Genomic DNA, 16457 nt, shown 5'->3' with positions numbered 1-16457 from the left:
ACATAACAATTCATAGAAAACTAAAGACTAAGCAATATAAATCCCAGACAACTGAAGATGATCTCAACTGCTCTGATTTGAACTATGCATTATAATCTGCTGTGTAACAGTTTGTAGAAAAACCTGTCACCCTATCTGGACATCTGTCCCTATGGTAATACTAATTTATTGGCTTACAGAGAAGCAGTAAATGAAAAATGGTGTTAAAGAGTATGATTTTGTTTTAGGCCAAATACTCTATGGATGAGCCGTCAATAGCAGCCAGTTGGAAGGGAGACAATTCTGTCGGAATAGACAATGATGTGGGAAGGTTGAAGGCATCTTTGGAGGAGGAAAAAAGGTTGCATAGAAAGACAAAAGGTAGGTTACAGATTATCTTAAAAGTAATAAGTATAGATTATAACATGCCCTTTTCCATATTGGCCCTGGTATCATCCCGACACTCCCATATCGGCCTCGAGGCTTTAGCCGAGGGCCGATATGGGTCGAGGGATGATACCTGGGTCAATATGGAAAAGACATGTTATAATCTTTTTATCACATATTTAAGTTCGGCAGAAAAGAGAAAAAAGGTCAGTTATAACAATTTAATGATACATAAAAGGTAAAATCTTAAACAATTTATCACGAACGTGTCGTTAAGGATGCAATGACGTCACGTCATTAGGAACAGGGCACAATATCAATATCTCTTTTTTGGCCCGGGCAATTTTGAGTTTATCGCATATGCAAAACCTAAGGTACTCATAACAAATATGTGATAAGGGGTTTTACTTAAATTGATGTATCTGGGTTTGAAAGAAATTTCAATTTTATTAAGAGTTTTTTTAATATGACTGCTTCTGGTATAGAAAGAATGTATCAAAGGTTATGATTGTAATAGTATTTTTTTTATGGCATTACTCAAGTTGAAAAAAACATGTGTTAAACTGTTGTGCATTATTTTTATTTTATTTTTATTTTATGAAAAAAATACATAAAGATTTGGCATAAATTAACACTGACAAATAAAAATTTGGTTTCATTTTTTGAAGGCATCATTTCCTGAAACAGTCATAGTTTAAAATTGTGATAAAAAATTAGCGCAAAAATGTCAGAATTTCTAGAAATTCATATCACATTATAAATATAGTTTTAGATGCAATTGTTAAGAAAGTAAAGGATTATCAGACTATGAGATTAAAATGTCTATAACAATATTGTAAACATATATAAGAAGATGTGGTTTGAGTGCCAATGAGACAACTCTCCATCCAAGTCATAATTTGTAAAAGTAAACCATTATAGGTCAAAGTAATTTTTTTTTTAGATTAAACACATTCAGGTTGAAAAAAGTTAGAAATGGTGTTGGTGTAATGCCAGTTATATTATAATTTTATTTTCAGGTACCTTAATAAAATTGAGAATGGAAATGGGGAATGTGCCAAAGAGACAACAACCCGACCATAGAAAAAAAAAACATCAGCAGAAGGTCACCAACAGGTCTTCAATGTAGCGAGAAATTCCCGCAACCTTAAGTTTGACTCAATTTTGGTGTTACTCTATATTTAGATAACTTTGGTTAGATAAAAACAGTCGGACATGATTTTGGTGTTATACTAGTAACATTATAATTTTATTTCTAGATGACCTAGTTCAAGTAGAAAAAGAATATGGCAGTATGATTGAAATGCAGAAACAAGAATTTGAGGAACAAATATTTAAACTTAAACAAGAAATATTTGTTCTGCAAGCAAAGGTAAAAATGTCAAAATCAAAACTAAAATTTTGATCAAAATATTTGATTTAGTTCAGATTGTCTGTGAAATTACATGATCTCATAAGAACTGTGGATGGTAAGGCTGATTTCAATATGGAGATGTCAGTAAATGTTTATGCATGAAATAACTACACAGCAACATAAAAAACTTAAAGAGGTCAGCATACCTTCTTCAACAACACACAGGGTAATTAAAAAGACCAATAAAATTTGGAATGAAAATGGGGAATGTGTTAAAGAGACAACAACCCGACCAAAGAGCAGATAAAAACTGAAGATCACTGAAGGCTACCATTGGGTCTTCAATGCAGCCGGAAAATCCCACACCCAGAAGCGTGCTTCAGCTGGCCCTTAACAAAAATTTATACTAGTTCAGTGATAATGGACAACATACTTAACTACTGAATGTATAAAAGTAACTAAAATTGAAAATCATACAAGACTAACAATGGCAAGATGCTCCTGACTTGGGACAGGCACAAAAATGTGGCAGGGTTAAACATGTTTTTTTAAATCTCCCCCCTCCCATACCTCAAGCCAATGTAGAAAAAACAAACACATAGCAATACGCACAGTAAAACTAAGTTTAACGGAAATCTGAGTCTGATGTCAGAATAGGTTACAAAAGAAACTAAACAAAATGACAATGATGCATAAATTAACAAAGGACTACTAGCAGTTATTGACATGCCAGCTCCAGACCACAATTAAACTGATTGAAAGATTATGTCTTCATCATTTGAAAATAAAGAACAACCCCTCCTGTTACTGGTTTAATATTATACCATCATAAAATATATGAGAAGAACATAACCTGTAACATTGTTTTTCCTTCCTCATACAGGTACCTGAGGATGAGACTGAAATAAGAAAGAAAATGGTAGAAGGTTTAACTGATGGAGCCAGTAAAGGACAGGTTGAACGGTTTGAGAAGGAGCTCAAGGAACAAGAAACACAGTTGGAAGGATACCAGCAAGAAAACAAAAAACTGTATCAACAATTAAAGACGTCACAAAAACAGTCGAAACAGGCAGAGGAAAGAATGTTTAAAGAAAACAAAAAGATGGCGACAGAAGTGGCAAATCTCAGGTATGTGCTTGTTATAATTATATAGGAGATTTGTTTGGTTTTTTTATAGTGACACTAAAATTGTTATGATGCCTTCATAACAATGATTTAAAAAAAAAACATTTTGTAATGTCTCCAAATTATTCAAATTATTTACCTTTCAGAAATATACATTAAAATGTCCCCGGCATAGTTCAAGAACTAAGCTACAAACCAATGTGGAATAACCTTGCACACAATTACAATTACAAATGCAAATATTAAGATTATACTTCCATAAAGAAAGTGAGAAACTAAAATTTCATTACAAAAAAAAAGGAGACAATTTTTAAAAATAGGGGATTTTAAGTAATCACCCTTGAAATGTCTGAGTTTTCACAGTTTTGGGTATTTTTCTTTGAAAATGATATTTGCAAGATGAACATGAGAAGAAAAGTTCCAATGGATAAGATCCATCCTGAAAATAAAAAAAAAACATATTCTGGAATCATCTCCCCTGATAAATTAATAGATATGATATAAGGGTAATACATGGTGATATTAAAATAAGAAGATGTGTATGATTGCAAATGAAACAACTCTCCACATGAGACCAAATGACACAGAAATTAACAACTATAGGTCACTGTTTGGCAGTCAACAATGAGTAAAAGCTACTTGTTACCAAGTCAGGAATATGTGTTGACCATTCGTTTGATGTGTTTTATCATTTGATTTTGCCATTTGATTAGGTAGGGTCTTTCCATTTTGAATTTTCCTTAGAGTTCAGTATTTTTGTGATTTTACTTTTTAAACAATATTTTTATTGTTAAATTAATTTTTACATATTTTATTTCTTCTTTAAATCATAAAATTCAATACATGTTTCTCTATTCAGGACTCTACTTGAAAGACAAGAAGTGGCATACAAGAACAAAGGTGTGATCACCAGCTTACCAGTACAGCAAAACATAGCTGCCGGGAATACAGAAGGAGGGGCAGTACTGGGGGCAGGGAAGATAGCGATATTAGAGGCTGAGTTCAAAGAAGCCAAGGTTAGTATAACATGATATATCCACTGAATACTTTACAGGCAAATCCCAAAACATGGTTGTGTTAAAAGCAGAAGACAATAAAAGGTATATGAAAATTCAAAAGTGGACAACACCAAAGCATCTAAAGACTTAAGTAACGAGAACATCATTTAACATGGGGAATCACAGTTGGTCTGGAAAGATATATGAATTGTGCTCCACAAGTAGCAGTTATAAAAGTACTTCAGATATGATAGAATAGGATTTGGACTTTAAAAAAAAATAAGTGTATAACAAAACTGGTAACGGAGAATTTGTTCATATTAAAGGCAAGGGATAAAATCTATAGACAAATTAAATGTTTAGATAATATATCATGCTCTTAATTGTCAGAGTCTATACAAATTGTGAAAACATTTCGCTATTTAAGATCTGTATGAAATTAATGGGGAAATTATCTGCTGTATACTAATAGATACTTTTGATTGATTTATACCAGTTAAATGCCACAATGACACATGTTGGCTTTATAATAACATGTAAATTAATGATGATAAACTTTACAGAGACAAGAGGAAAATTCCAAAAGAGAATTATCAGTCCTCCAGAAAACTAAGGTGGAATTAGAACAACACATTGATCAGATTATTAAAGAAAAAGAACAACTGAGGAAAAAACTGGAGGAATTTAAAGGACTGAAGTCTGAGGAAGCTAAGGTATGACAGCACTAAAAATAAACAATGAGTAGATTAGATCAGTGGCAGATCCCAAACTTTTCATAAGGGAAGCCGCTCTTGTCATGCTTCAATGATTCCCTATATAATCAACAAAATTTTTCCAACAAAAAGGGGGCCAAATTCACATCTTCAGGACACCATACAGACTTTTAAAACAATCATTCATAGAACATTTGTGAACAAACATCTTTCTATACTCAGTAAGTCACACAAGATTTTATATTCCTACTAGAGACATTTTGTTGTTCCAAAATTCTAAGGAAGTAGAACTAGGATAACAGACTTAAGTATATTCTTATTCCTCGAATTAACACAGATTAAACTGACTAAAGAGTTATCCCTTTACATGGTTTTGTAGGAAATAGAGGAAAAATATATAAAGGAGAATGAAAGAATCTCACGGAAGCTGAAGTGGTATGCTGAAAATCAACAGATCCTCGACAAAGATGCTAAAATACTGAAAGAAAAGGAGGAGGAAATAGCTAAACTCAAAGTCAGAATAGAGGAGTTAAAATCTGAGGTATGTTGACATTTAATATCGTGTATCTATCTACAAATAACTATTAAACCTATTGAATATACATGGTATAAAGCTTTAGTAAGATACCTATCATCCATTTTTTCCCCATTTTAGACAGGAAAGAAGAAGGAAGAAAATAAAACAAGAGCCAAGGAGAGAGCAAATGATGCCAAGAAAATTCAAGATTTGCAACGACAGGTAAGACTAGATAGTAAACCATCTATAATAGGTTAAAGAAATAACAAAGGATTCCAAGAAAATTCAAATATCTATAAGTACAAAGCAAAGAAAAATGCATACAAATCCGAGAAAATCTGAAACAATAAATAAAAAACAACTATGACTAACCCCAATCAACAACAACCTCTAAAGAACAGAATCCTGACTTAGGTACAGGCACATACAGAATGTAGTGGGGTTAAACATTTTTCCACTCACACCTCACCCTAACCTAGGACAGTGGTGAGAGTCCAGTAATTCAAACTTGGTTTGGGAAAATTTGCTTATCTCAAATTTTAAAGCTTCTTTCAAAAACCAGCAAACAAGACCTAATTATATATGGCTTACAGGCAGCTTGATATTTATCCCTCATTTGAAAATTAACAAAAACTTGTCAATAAATAGTAAATATATTACCGGTCTGACTTTTATGTCACTGGCCTTCTTTTCTCCCTGGATTATGAATTGTTCTTCTCAAATTGTCAAAATTAAAATACAAAATGATAATCTAATAATCAATTTTCATTGGTTGTAAATTTAGAATGATAATAATTTACACATGGGTTATCTTCTAATTAAATATAGGTTAAAGAGATGGAGCAGATTATCCGTCGACGACATCCAAACTCTTTACCCGCTCTGATTATGACAACAGCCATTGCCTCTGATGAGAAACCAGGGTCATTAGAAAGAACTCCTACTGTGATTGTGTTGGAAAATCAACTTAAGAAGTAAGAAGCTGAGCTGGAAACAAAAGACAAAGAATCAGAGAGAATGCTGAGATCTGTAGAACAGAAATATCACACAGTCAAGGTAGTTTACTTGTTTATGATTTGAACATTGTATCACAGTTAAATTTTAATTTTCTACTCTTTTGAGAGAGTTGCGTTTAAAGGTATTTTTTTATGGCCCCAAAGTTGTCGGGGCCATATTGTTTTACCCTTGCGGAAATTCCGTCATTCCGTCCACAACAAACCATTATACAGAGTTATTTTCTAAACGCTTTCAGATATGGGGCTGATTTTTGGTATGTGAGGTAACCATGATGAGATACAGGTCAAGTTTAAGTTTTGTTCCGCTTCGCTAATTTTTGCTGAAATTACGGGCTTTGGACTTTGATAAATTGTTGAAAATAACAGTTATGCAGACTTTTTTCTAAACAATTTCAGATATTGGGCTGATTTTTGGTATGTGAGTTACTCATGATGAGTTACAGATCTAGTTTAAGTTTTGTTCCTCTCCATTAATTTTTGCCAAAATTAAGGGTTAACAACTTTGAAAATTGTTGAAAATTACACTTTTACAGATTTTTTTTCTATAGGCCTCCACATTTTGAGCTGAGTTTTGTTAACAGTTAATTAATAATTATGAACATATCCATCTGAGACTACCATCATGTTTGTGTCCACATGTGTTATTGAAATTGCAGGTTTTTCAACTTTTTTGGACGGGGCCATTCGTGTCGCTTTGACAGTTCTTAAATAACTCTGGAAAAGTCTTTCAAATTGGTACTAAAATAATGGTTCTTGGCTCATAGAACTGACCAATAAAAGCAGTAGACTGTATTACTAGATTTATTTCACTTGACTTAAGAAATTAGCTTATTTAAGACCAGTTCATCTATAGACAGGAGTTTTGGGATAAACTCATCAATGAAGTGTTCAGTTATTCGTCCGATATCATACTCTCACTCCTTTTGTATATGCGTTTGATGACACTGATAGGTAATACGAATTCTATAATAATTATCACGGCAATCATCCTTATCACACACATCTTCAAATAGACTGTCCTTATGCAAATTAAAACGTAATCTCTGCCCGATCAGTTTAATAACATTAATAATAACTGTAATTATATTTCTGATCAGGATTTATGTGGATTGGTATTTTTATGATTCCAATCAATGGACTTTTGGTGTTAAATTCACAAAATATTAATGCCTTTAGTATTGATATGTGCAATGTATTCCATTAGGGGATGTTTCAGGACATTTTATTATGCCTCATTTATGGGCTTTATGTTTTGTGGTCTTTGCATTCGTTGGTTTGTCTGTTCGTCCGTTTGTCTGTTAGTCAGTTTGTCCCGCTTCAGGTTAAAGTTTTTGGTCAAAGTAGGTTTTGATGAAGTTGAAGTCTTTCTAATTTTAATGCCAAATTAAAGTTTTTACACCATTTTCAAGGTCCATTGAACATAGAAAATGGTAATGCAGATGGGGTAAACATTGGGACACATTCTTGTTTATCTTAAAAATAGGCCAGACACCAAATTGCAATATTTACAGTATGTTTTCCTGTTGTAGTTACAATACGAAGACAGAATAAAAGATTTGGAGGCTCAGCTACACCTCTACAAGAGACCTGATGATAACTCACTGAAGGAATATGACCACCCACATACCAGTACCCTAGCTGTACAGAGAGAGTTAGACAATGTCAGAGAAAGATATAAAAAACAAGTCGCTGAACTGCAGGCAGAAATAAATAACATTAATAATGAACTAAATAAAACTAAAACTTCACAAGAAGGTAAGATTCATAATAGTTTTTACCTTCTAAAAAAATCTACAAAGATTTCCAAACAAGATTTTAAAGTACAATTAGGAGATAACTTATTTGTATTTTAAACTCTGAAAGCATTAATTGGTGATTTGATGGTTGCAAATTAAAGGAGTAGGTCCGGTTTTTGCCTGTTTTTGCCTCAAGTTTCAGGTTCATCTGACGAAAGATTTTGGACACTTTTTAAACATTTAAATGTCTATTTCAATTGATTCAATTATTTTTTTGTGAAAGATTTTACCTGATTCACTCATTAAAAACTATCTAATTCAAGCTTAAACATAAAATATCTATCAAATTATTATGCAAAAAACTGTCACTTTTAATATGATTTTTGTCAAAAACAAAAGTGGCTGCATCCGTGTTCATCCTCAACCTTTATATGTGTTATGTATTATCATTAAACACAACATACATTTCAATATCAAGAATGAACACGAATGCAGCCATTTTCATTTAAGACGGAAACTGTCTAAAATTTATTTAAAATGCTGAAATTGTGAAGATTTCAGTAATTTAGCATGATTTAATGATGTTAAGTTTCTATTATATGTGCTTTGTAATTCCAAAACAGCCCATATGTATGTAGCAGAGGCATTATACCTTCCAAAAAAATGTAAAAAGTTTACATTTAAACAATTTTGTAAAACTGCTATATTTTGGAGTTAAAAAGGGGTCTTCTTGTACCTACTCCTTTACTGGCGACATATATGCATGGGAGCTCTAAATACAATATTGTTACCTCATTATGATAAAGCTGACAGAAAACAATGTACAATCATAATTTAAAATATGTGATACATCAACTGTGCTTGCGTGTAGGTTTCATAGCATCTTTGTGAATGGGTGACATTATCCAATCAAAATGAATTTTACAAACACTGTTGCAATAGAATGAATATTTGCTGCTGAAGTTTAGTAACTCTATGAAAATAATTATAATGTAACATCATCTCCATAAATAGTTTGTTTTGAGACATTTTCTTACAGTTAGGGTGTCAAAGAGAAAATCCTTAACTGAATATTGATTAATAAAAAAAGTGAAATGAATTTTATTGATAAAAAGAAAATATATATAATATGAATGTGGCAATATAGAATATATCTAAAATCATATCTCATTTTAGTATCACTGAAAAATGAACTAAAGATGTCTAAGGATCAAGAGGTAGATCTAAAGAACCAAGTTAAAGTCTTTCGTGCAGAGATTGAATGTAAAAACCATGACCTTCAAATCTTACAGAAATCCATAGAGAGGCTAAGGAAAGAAAAACATTTGTACCTTGTTAATGGTTTTACCAATGATACAGGTAAATATGAAATGTATATAATTAATCCTACTGCTAGAGTGCACTTGATTTAGATGAATATTGTCTCTACAGTGATGATTTAGAAACAAATATTTACAATTGGTGGAAAACTAAGTTTATTTTACCCAACCAAAAGTTTTTAAAGGTTTATAACTGTAATAAACAACTTTTTTTCTCTTTATTGCAATTTTCCCAACTGTACCTGATTATGGTACTCAAATGGGCTTCTTTTGTTCAATCTTTAGTATTTTGTCAGCAAAACTACTGTTTGGTTTGCTCTATATGTGTAAGCATTAAAGTGTTAGCCAGACTTCCAGTTGAAATAGTATGTGGTTATTTTATTTTTATTTTCATGCCCCACCTACGATAGTAGAGGGGCATTATGTTTTCTGGTCTGTGTGTCCCTTCGTCCGTCCGTCTGTCCCGCTTCAGGTTAAAAGTTTTTGGTCAAGGTAGTTTTTGATGAAGTTGAAGTCCAATTAAATTCAAACTTACAACACATGTTCCCTTAGTCCAGCCCTGGCCTCTGACTCATTTTTTTTTTTTTTTTTTTTTGTTGTCACTGAGTCCAGCTCGCCCTCCATTACCTTCAATGGTGCAAGCTCCCGGGTAGATTACCCGGGGACGATAGAGACAATGCCAGAGCGCTCAAGTACGAAAATTGTATCACAAATGGTAAAACTTGATAAAATAAACAAGTTGCATACCTGAAATGCTTGTACACTATATGGAAACTCATCTTAACAGAAGGAAATCCCTTGCAGTCGGAGCTGTGGACACAGAGTTTTTATCCCAATTTCACGGTCCACTGAACATAGAAAATGATAGTGCAAGTGGGGCATCTGTGTACTGGGGACACATTCTTGTTTATTTTGTTTTGGCAAAAAAGGGGGGGGGGCAGGAGGTTGAGGTTGTGTATGCTTTTTTGTTCTTTTACAGTTTGTCTTGAGCTGAATAAATCAATTTAAAAAATAGAGATTAATTTTTTTTTAATTGTTTCGTTTTACATCTTTTTAAATATTTATATAAATATTACTTCAATATGAATGATATGTTATACAATGCATAGGCCTTTCTATTGTCAGATAGCAACCCAACAACACAAAAAGTAAAAAATACATCTTGAGTTCAACATAGTATTCAACTATGTTTTATATTGTTAGATAAAAATAAGAAGATTAAAGGTAAAGGAAAGACAAGAAAGATGGATGAAGATGAAACAGAAGTTTTATCTGAAATGAACGGATTAACAGAGAGAGTGAATGGAAAACAATATGAACCAGAAACATTTGCTGATAGAACTCATATATCTGATGTGATAAAAGAAAACGAAGTGTTGAAATCAAAGGTATGGTTTTCTCTTAGAGTCTTCATGTATGATGTGAATGTTTGAAGTATGTAACCTTAAACAGACATATATTTTTTTGGCGTAATATTTGCCATTGGACAAACAGCAGTTATCAATCATACAATCAACTTAAGTCCCTAATAATCACCAATAAATCTTGATGTCTTTTTATAGAAATCAGTTGGTATCTGATAGACTGACTCTTAATTAGTAATACTTAAAATGATCATTAGAAAAGCTGATTCATTAAAATATACGATTATTTGATAGAATAAGAGTGAACAGAGAGTTACTTCTGTGACTTCTCACTCAGTTCAAGGAAAATTACTCTTCCTTCCCTCATTCAGTTTAAGGAAACAAATCTTGCTTCCCTCATTTAGTTAAAGGAAAAGTACTATTATTAACTAACAGAATGAATAAATTGTCATAATATATCTCTTATTAGGTTGATGAACTACAGTTAGAGGTAGATACACATAGGATTGAATTACAGAAATATCAGGCTCATTTTGAGGATAAGAACCTTAAAACAAAAGAAAAATATGAAGAACAGGTACCAGTGACATACACATGTAGATTTATCAGCATGAGTTATTATAATCTATGGAATTAAGGACTTTGTTTGGTAAAATGCAAAGTGTTTGTTAATTACAATAATTTTGTATCCCTAAGTATTTGATCCATATTGTGATCAATACTTGGATGAAAGTTAAGCACATTAATGATTTAATTGTGAAATGGTGTGATAAAAGCATGATACACTTTTGAATGATTGACTTTTAAACAATTTATGATGAGGTTTGGAATGAGAGACTAAATTGGAATTTCTTAAGGGATCTGTTATCGTAATTTTTTGTGAAAAAGATAAATTGCATGTTGAAATCACTTCCATAGAAAAAAGTTACATCAGCATCTCATGGAAATAAAGTAACCATGAAGGTAAATAAAAGCTGCCTTTCTATTTAGTTTGTTCCTCTTAATATAACCTTGTGGGTCGAATATTTATTTTTGTGATAAAACAAATATAGTAGCATTTTTGAGTTTGAGTTTCGCCTTGGTCAATATAAAGACTGTAAATCATATATATAAGGAGGAAGAGCAAATACTGCTTGCCCCGAGTCAGAATAATTTGTAAGGGTAGGGTGACATGTCTTCCTGCAGACTGTTGGGAAATAGCAAGATAAAACTCAGGCTCAGTTTGTCTGTCTTGGAAACTCATATCACAGTTACATGATTGATTGATTGATTGTTGGTTGCTTTACGCCTCATCAGCACAAAAAGGCTATACCGTGGAGAGAGGTTATTCAAATATTTTTTGTTTAAATAAAATTGAGAATGGAAACAGGGAATGTGTCAACAAGAGACAACAACCCAACCAAAGAAAGGACAAAGCATATTTTAAAAATTAGACACAAGGTCCTTCAATAAACTAAAATTCTAGACTATAAGCAAATTGATTATTTACAAATAAAAATCAACAGTAAGATAACTTGATAGAAATATCACCCTTACATGTTCTTGTCCTGTAAATGCATGTTTTTTGTCACTTGACATTAAACTGCCATCCAATCACCAATCAAAATTGAACTATTTGTTGTATATAGTTAAAATGTCTTGAAATTTATCTTTTCACAGATTGGTGTACTAAGATCTTCACACCAGAGGGAGCTACAGAAATTTTTGACTGACAACGCTTTACAACATTCTGCCTCTAAAATGGCAGAGTTACAATCAAAAACAGATGCTCAACAGGTAAGAATTCATTAGATAAGAAGATGTGGTATGAATGCCAATGAGACAGCTTTCCATCTAAGTCACAGTGAGTTAAAAGTAATCAACTATAGGTCAAAGTATTCTTAACCTTCTTTTCTGTTTTATAATTTTATAAAAAGTTATTCATCTTTCTGTGTTAATGGCTTGTACACTTGATGAATAAAACAGTAAATTATTAAAATAAATGATCATAAATTTCTTTTTTTCTTTAGGTGATGATAAAACATTTGAAAGAACAGTTAAATAAATCACATTTAGATTCAGAACAACTTTCTATACTTCGAATACAGAATGCCAGTTTAGAAAACCAAATTGACAAACTGAAAAAGGAATTACGTGAGGCAAAGACATTCCACACTCCAGTAAGTACTGTTACTCTGGTGATATATCTTAACCCCTTCATCAGGAAATTTGTCTTGAATTGCACAAAATAAAAGGGGTCAATTGAGACATTAGTTATTTGCTTGTTTTTTACTTTAAACATGTATATCAAACTTGAATACTGATAGGAATTTAAAAAAGTATATTTTTACTTCACTTCTCATTATTTAAACATCTCTGGCATGCCTTTGAAATATTTTTGTTTTTGCTGTCCTCAGTGATAATGTTCGCTTTTTTTCAAAACTACCTCTACCCTTTTTTATTGGGAAAATGTGCGTCATTTTTATCAAATTGGGAAATTTATAATAGACCATCAATTTGACTGGATCTTCAATTTGAAGACCCTCTTTCAAGAGATAAACCCTCATTTGAAATAAGACCCCTTATTGTCAGTGATGATACATAAATAGACCCTCAAATCTGCACATATAGTCATTTTAGTTATGAAAATGGTTTAAATGAGTTTTTTCAGTTCGTATTCATGCACAATTACTACTGAGACTGCACTGTTGGGGAAAAAAGTTGTCTTTTTGGGAATAATTTTAAGCCATTTTTTATTTCAAAATGGGATTTTTCTCCAGGGGAAAGTCATAAAGCTCCTTAAATTTCTACTTATTTAAACATCCCTGTCTTTCAAATGCTTTGGTTTGGGGGTTTCTAATAAAGGTAAATTGGTGTATAAAACTCGACCAATTCACTCACAAACAAATAAAAGTTATTTTATGATATGTTTGTGAGTGACTTGGTACAGTTTATACACCAATAGATTCCTTTAAAAAGCTGTTTAATCCTCATGATTCTTTAAAATTGGAGATACAAAATTTATTTTTCCACACTCGTAACCTTATCACATGTAAATTGTATATTTGTGTCATTGAATAGACCTGGCGCATGAATATATGTGTAGGTTAACGTAAAAATGTGTGATCAATGAAATTTGCAATCTGATAGATAATACAGTGCAAAAACTCTTATTATCATTCAAACGGATGTTTCGTGTTAGTATCTAATTTAAAAACAATAAAAGCGAAGTGTAAACATATTTTGTAAACATTGATCCAGATTGTGTCATTAAGGCTGCTTTCTTGTTTACATTGGTTACAAAAAGAAGTTCGGTCAACGTCGTCTATCGAAAAATAAACAATGTCAAGAACAAGTACCAGAAGTCCTCTCAAACAATCATATCAACGTATACCCTAATATGCATATCATATAAGAATTATTGAATAATATTTTTATTTATTTGATGTGAATATTTATAGGAAATAATATTGTAGGATTGTTTCTGTGTAGTATGCCCTTACTGTTGAAAGGAGTGTTGACTAGGAGTGCCTAGCCTATTAATGTTGCCTAGGTGTGCCTTGCCAATATATTGACTTGGAGTGCCTTGCCTATATGTTGAATAGAAGTGCCCGCCATAAATGTTGACTAAGAGTGCCTTGCCTAAATGTTTTGCCCTTTATAATGTTATACATATTTTTGTTTGTTTTAGGAAATAAAACATTTTGAATCAATTCAGCAGAAGATAATTCCAATGGAGAAAAAACGTGAAACACGTGAACTTGAACTGCATCAAATTATAAAAAATGCCAAACACACAGCTTCAGTGGAAATGGACCAGGAAGCAAACAAATGGAAGGGAATCGTAGATTCTCAAAATAGTGAAATCCAAAGATTTAGAACAGAATTAGCTTCCATATTAGACGTTTTAAAATTACTCCAAAAACAAGGAGTTGTAATACATGTCAGTGCAGCAGTGTCATAGCAGTAATTTAAAAAATATTTTTGTCAATTATTTGACCAATGTCTTGAACTTCTTTTTAAGAATTATGCAGATGTTGTGGTTGTATCAATAATAAAATTTCTACACAATTTAATGATGTGGTGCATTCTATTTGTCACATGTGTATTTTTGTTTATGTTTCACAAAACAACACTTTTTATAACTGTTCATATACCGGTACCTCATTTCATGGAATTGTGTTAAAAAAACCTTTGAAATTGCTCAATATATCTTGCTTGTTACATGCAACTTTTCACTGAAATCTTTATAATTTTTCCCTCATCTGTTTTATTTTTTATGCCCCACCTACAATAGTAGAAGGTGCATTATGTTTTATGGTCCGCAGGTTAAAGTGTTTGATCTAGGTAGTTTTTCAGGAAGTTGAAGTCCAATCAACTTGAAACTTTAATATAGTACTCATATTCCCTTTGATTTGATCTTTCTAATTCGAATGCCAAATTAGAATTGTGACCCCACTGAGCATAGAAAATGATAGTTGAGTGGGCATCCATGTTCTACGGACACATTCTTGTGAACAGCTACTATTCACTTAAATATAGAATTTTAGCTAATCAGTGTAACAAACTGAGTTGGATTTGTATTTGCAAGAACATAATACTGGGAGATTTCTTGACACTTTTTGTTTTGTGTATGTTGAATATGAGTCCTTTTTCAAACTATCATTTTTTTATTTGCAAAATCTTATAAATGTTGCAAAAATTTTATCCAAGAGTATTGGAACACGAAATTTATGTGCTTTTTTGGTTGATTCTATGTGAATAAAAATCCATCACCAATTTGAATGTTACCCTTAAAGCCTTTTAAATTTCTGAGAAAATCATAGATAATTCTTATTATGTGATCAGTTGTTTCCCCTTTATTTTCCCTAGAACGTTTAGAGTTGCCTCATTTAAGAGTTGTTTACTCTGTATACCATTTGGAAGTTTCTGTTTTTTTTAATACTGTTTTAAAAAATTATATAATATGTACTTTTGTATGATGTTGTACTTTATAAAACATGTCAAATGTTAAATCAACCTGATTAAAGGGAGATAATTTCTGAAGAATTGTCTCCTTATCAGTACTAGAATTATTTATTAAATATCTTCTTAAAACGAATATAATGACCACTACTTAGAGAGGTTTTGTATGATGTTGTAAGAAGACATACAAAAGTTGTGTCAAATACTTAGTTTTGTTTTAGTTTTATTATATATTTTATTTTATTTATCATTATCATTATTTTACATATTGTTCAAAATTGTATACATGAAATGAAAATATTTATAATAAATTTACAATTATATATTTTTATATTTATATATTCAGTAGAACTTTACTTTGACCTTTTGACCTTTATCTTATTTACTTCAATTGTCTGTAAGGATTCTGTGTCATTACTAAATATGCCTAAACCATTTTTTTTTTCATTTCCCTGAAAAAGGTTTTAGGTCATATAGACACCCAAAAAAAAACATGTTATAGATACTTTTTACAATACAAGCATATATTTAGTTATGTTCTCAGCAAATGATTAAAAATTTTCTAAATATTCAAATGAAATTTATCTCATCAAACAGAACATTAAGAGTGACAGATATATCCCTTTTTGTCACCTGCGTAATGTGTTACAGGGACATGGAAATACCGGGTGTCCTTCTGTCGGTCCAGTCTTGTTAGCGCTTTCACATGTACAATTCTTGCCAGATTTTTATGAAACTTTTATCATAGGTTTATATCAGCAATGTCTTGGCGAATTTGAAAACCAATGCCGATCAATAATTTGTAGAAGAGTTATGCCCCATGGAAATATTATTCATATGGACAATTGCCTTGTGTGCTCTCTGATGTGTACAGTTCTTACTTATACAGATGCCCTATGTTATGAGGTTTCCATTTGTCATATGTCCTTTGTCCTTGACCTCATTTTCAGGGTTCAGTCACTGGTTTTATGATTTTTGTCATTTGAATTTATAACTTATGAGTAA

The 16457-nt window shown here is 31.7% G+C and overlaps 3 protein-coding genes across 3 annotated transcripts in view; 2 read left to right on the top strand and 1 right to left on the bottom strand.

The window, feature by feature from the left end:
• Positions 1–16457, bottom strand: part of LOC143049636 (uncharacterized) — a 193982-nt gene that overhangs the window by 116815 nt on the left and 60710 nt on the right. The gene's annotated exons all lie outside the window — the stretch shown is intronic.
• LOC143048762 (centrosomal protein of 162 kDa-like) overlaps positions 1–16457 on the top strand; it is a 60262-nt gene that overhangs the window by 4269 nt on the left and 39536 nt on the right. Inside the window, exons 6-12 of the mRNA XM_076222635.1 lie at positions 228–360; positions 1626–1738; positions 2604–2848; positions 3705–3861; positions 4407–4556; positions 4936–5097; positions 5212–5295. Of these exons, the coding sequence (XP_076078750.1) occupies positions 228–360; positions 1626–1738; positions 2604–2848; positions 3705–3861; positions 4407–4556; positions 4936–5097; positions 5212–5295 (1044 nt within the window). The remainder of the gene's footprint in view (positions 1–227; positions 361–1625; positions 1739–2603; positions 2849–3704; positions 3862–4406; positions 4557–4935; positions 5098–5211; positions 5296–16457) is intronic.
• On the top strand, positions 6007–14451 carry LOC143048763 (centrosomal protein of 162 kDa-like). The gene is made up of 7 exons (XM_076222636.1): positions 6007–6129; positions 7619–7844; positions 9002–9184; positions 10348–10532; positions 10978–11085; positions 12518–12667; positions 14179–14451. Exons 1-7 carry the CDS (start codon positions 6091–6093, stop codon positions 14449–14451), a joined length of 1164 nt encoding a protein of 387 aa, XP_076078751.1. The 5' UTR covers positions 6007–6090.

This window comes from Mytilus galloprovincialis, chromosome 10, assembly GCF_965363235.1.
Source record: "Mytilus galloprovincialis chromosome 10, xbMytGall1.hap1.1, whole genome shotgun sequence".
Lineage (NCBI taxonomy): Eukaryota > Metazoa > Mollusca > Bivalvia > Mytilida > Mytilidae > Mytilus > Mytilus galloprovincialis.
The sequence above is the reverse complement of the archived record's forward strand: the minus strand, read 5'-3'. Positions and strand labels throughout refer to the sequence as shown.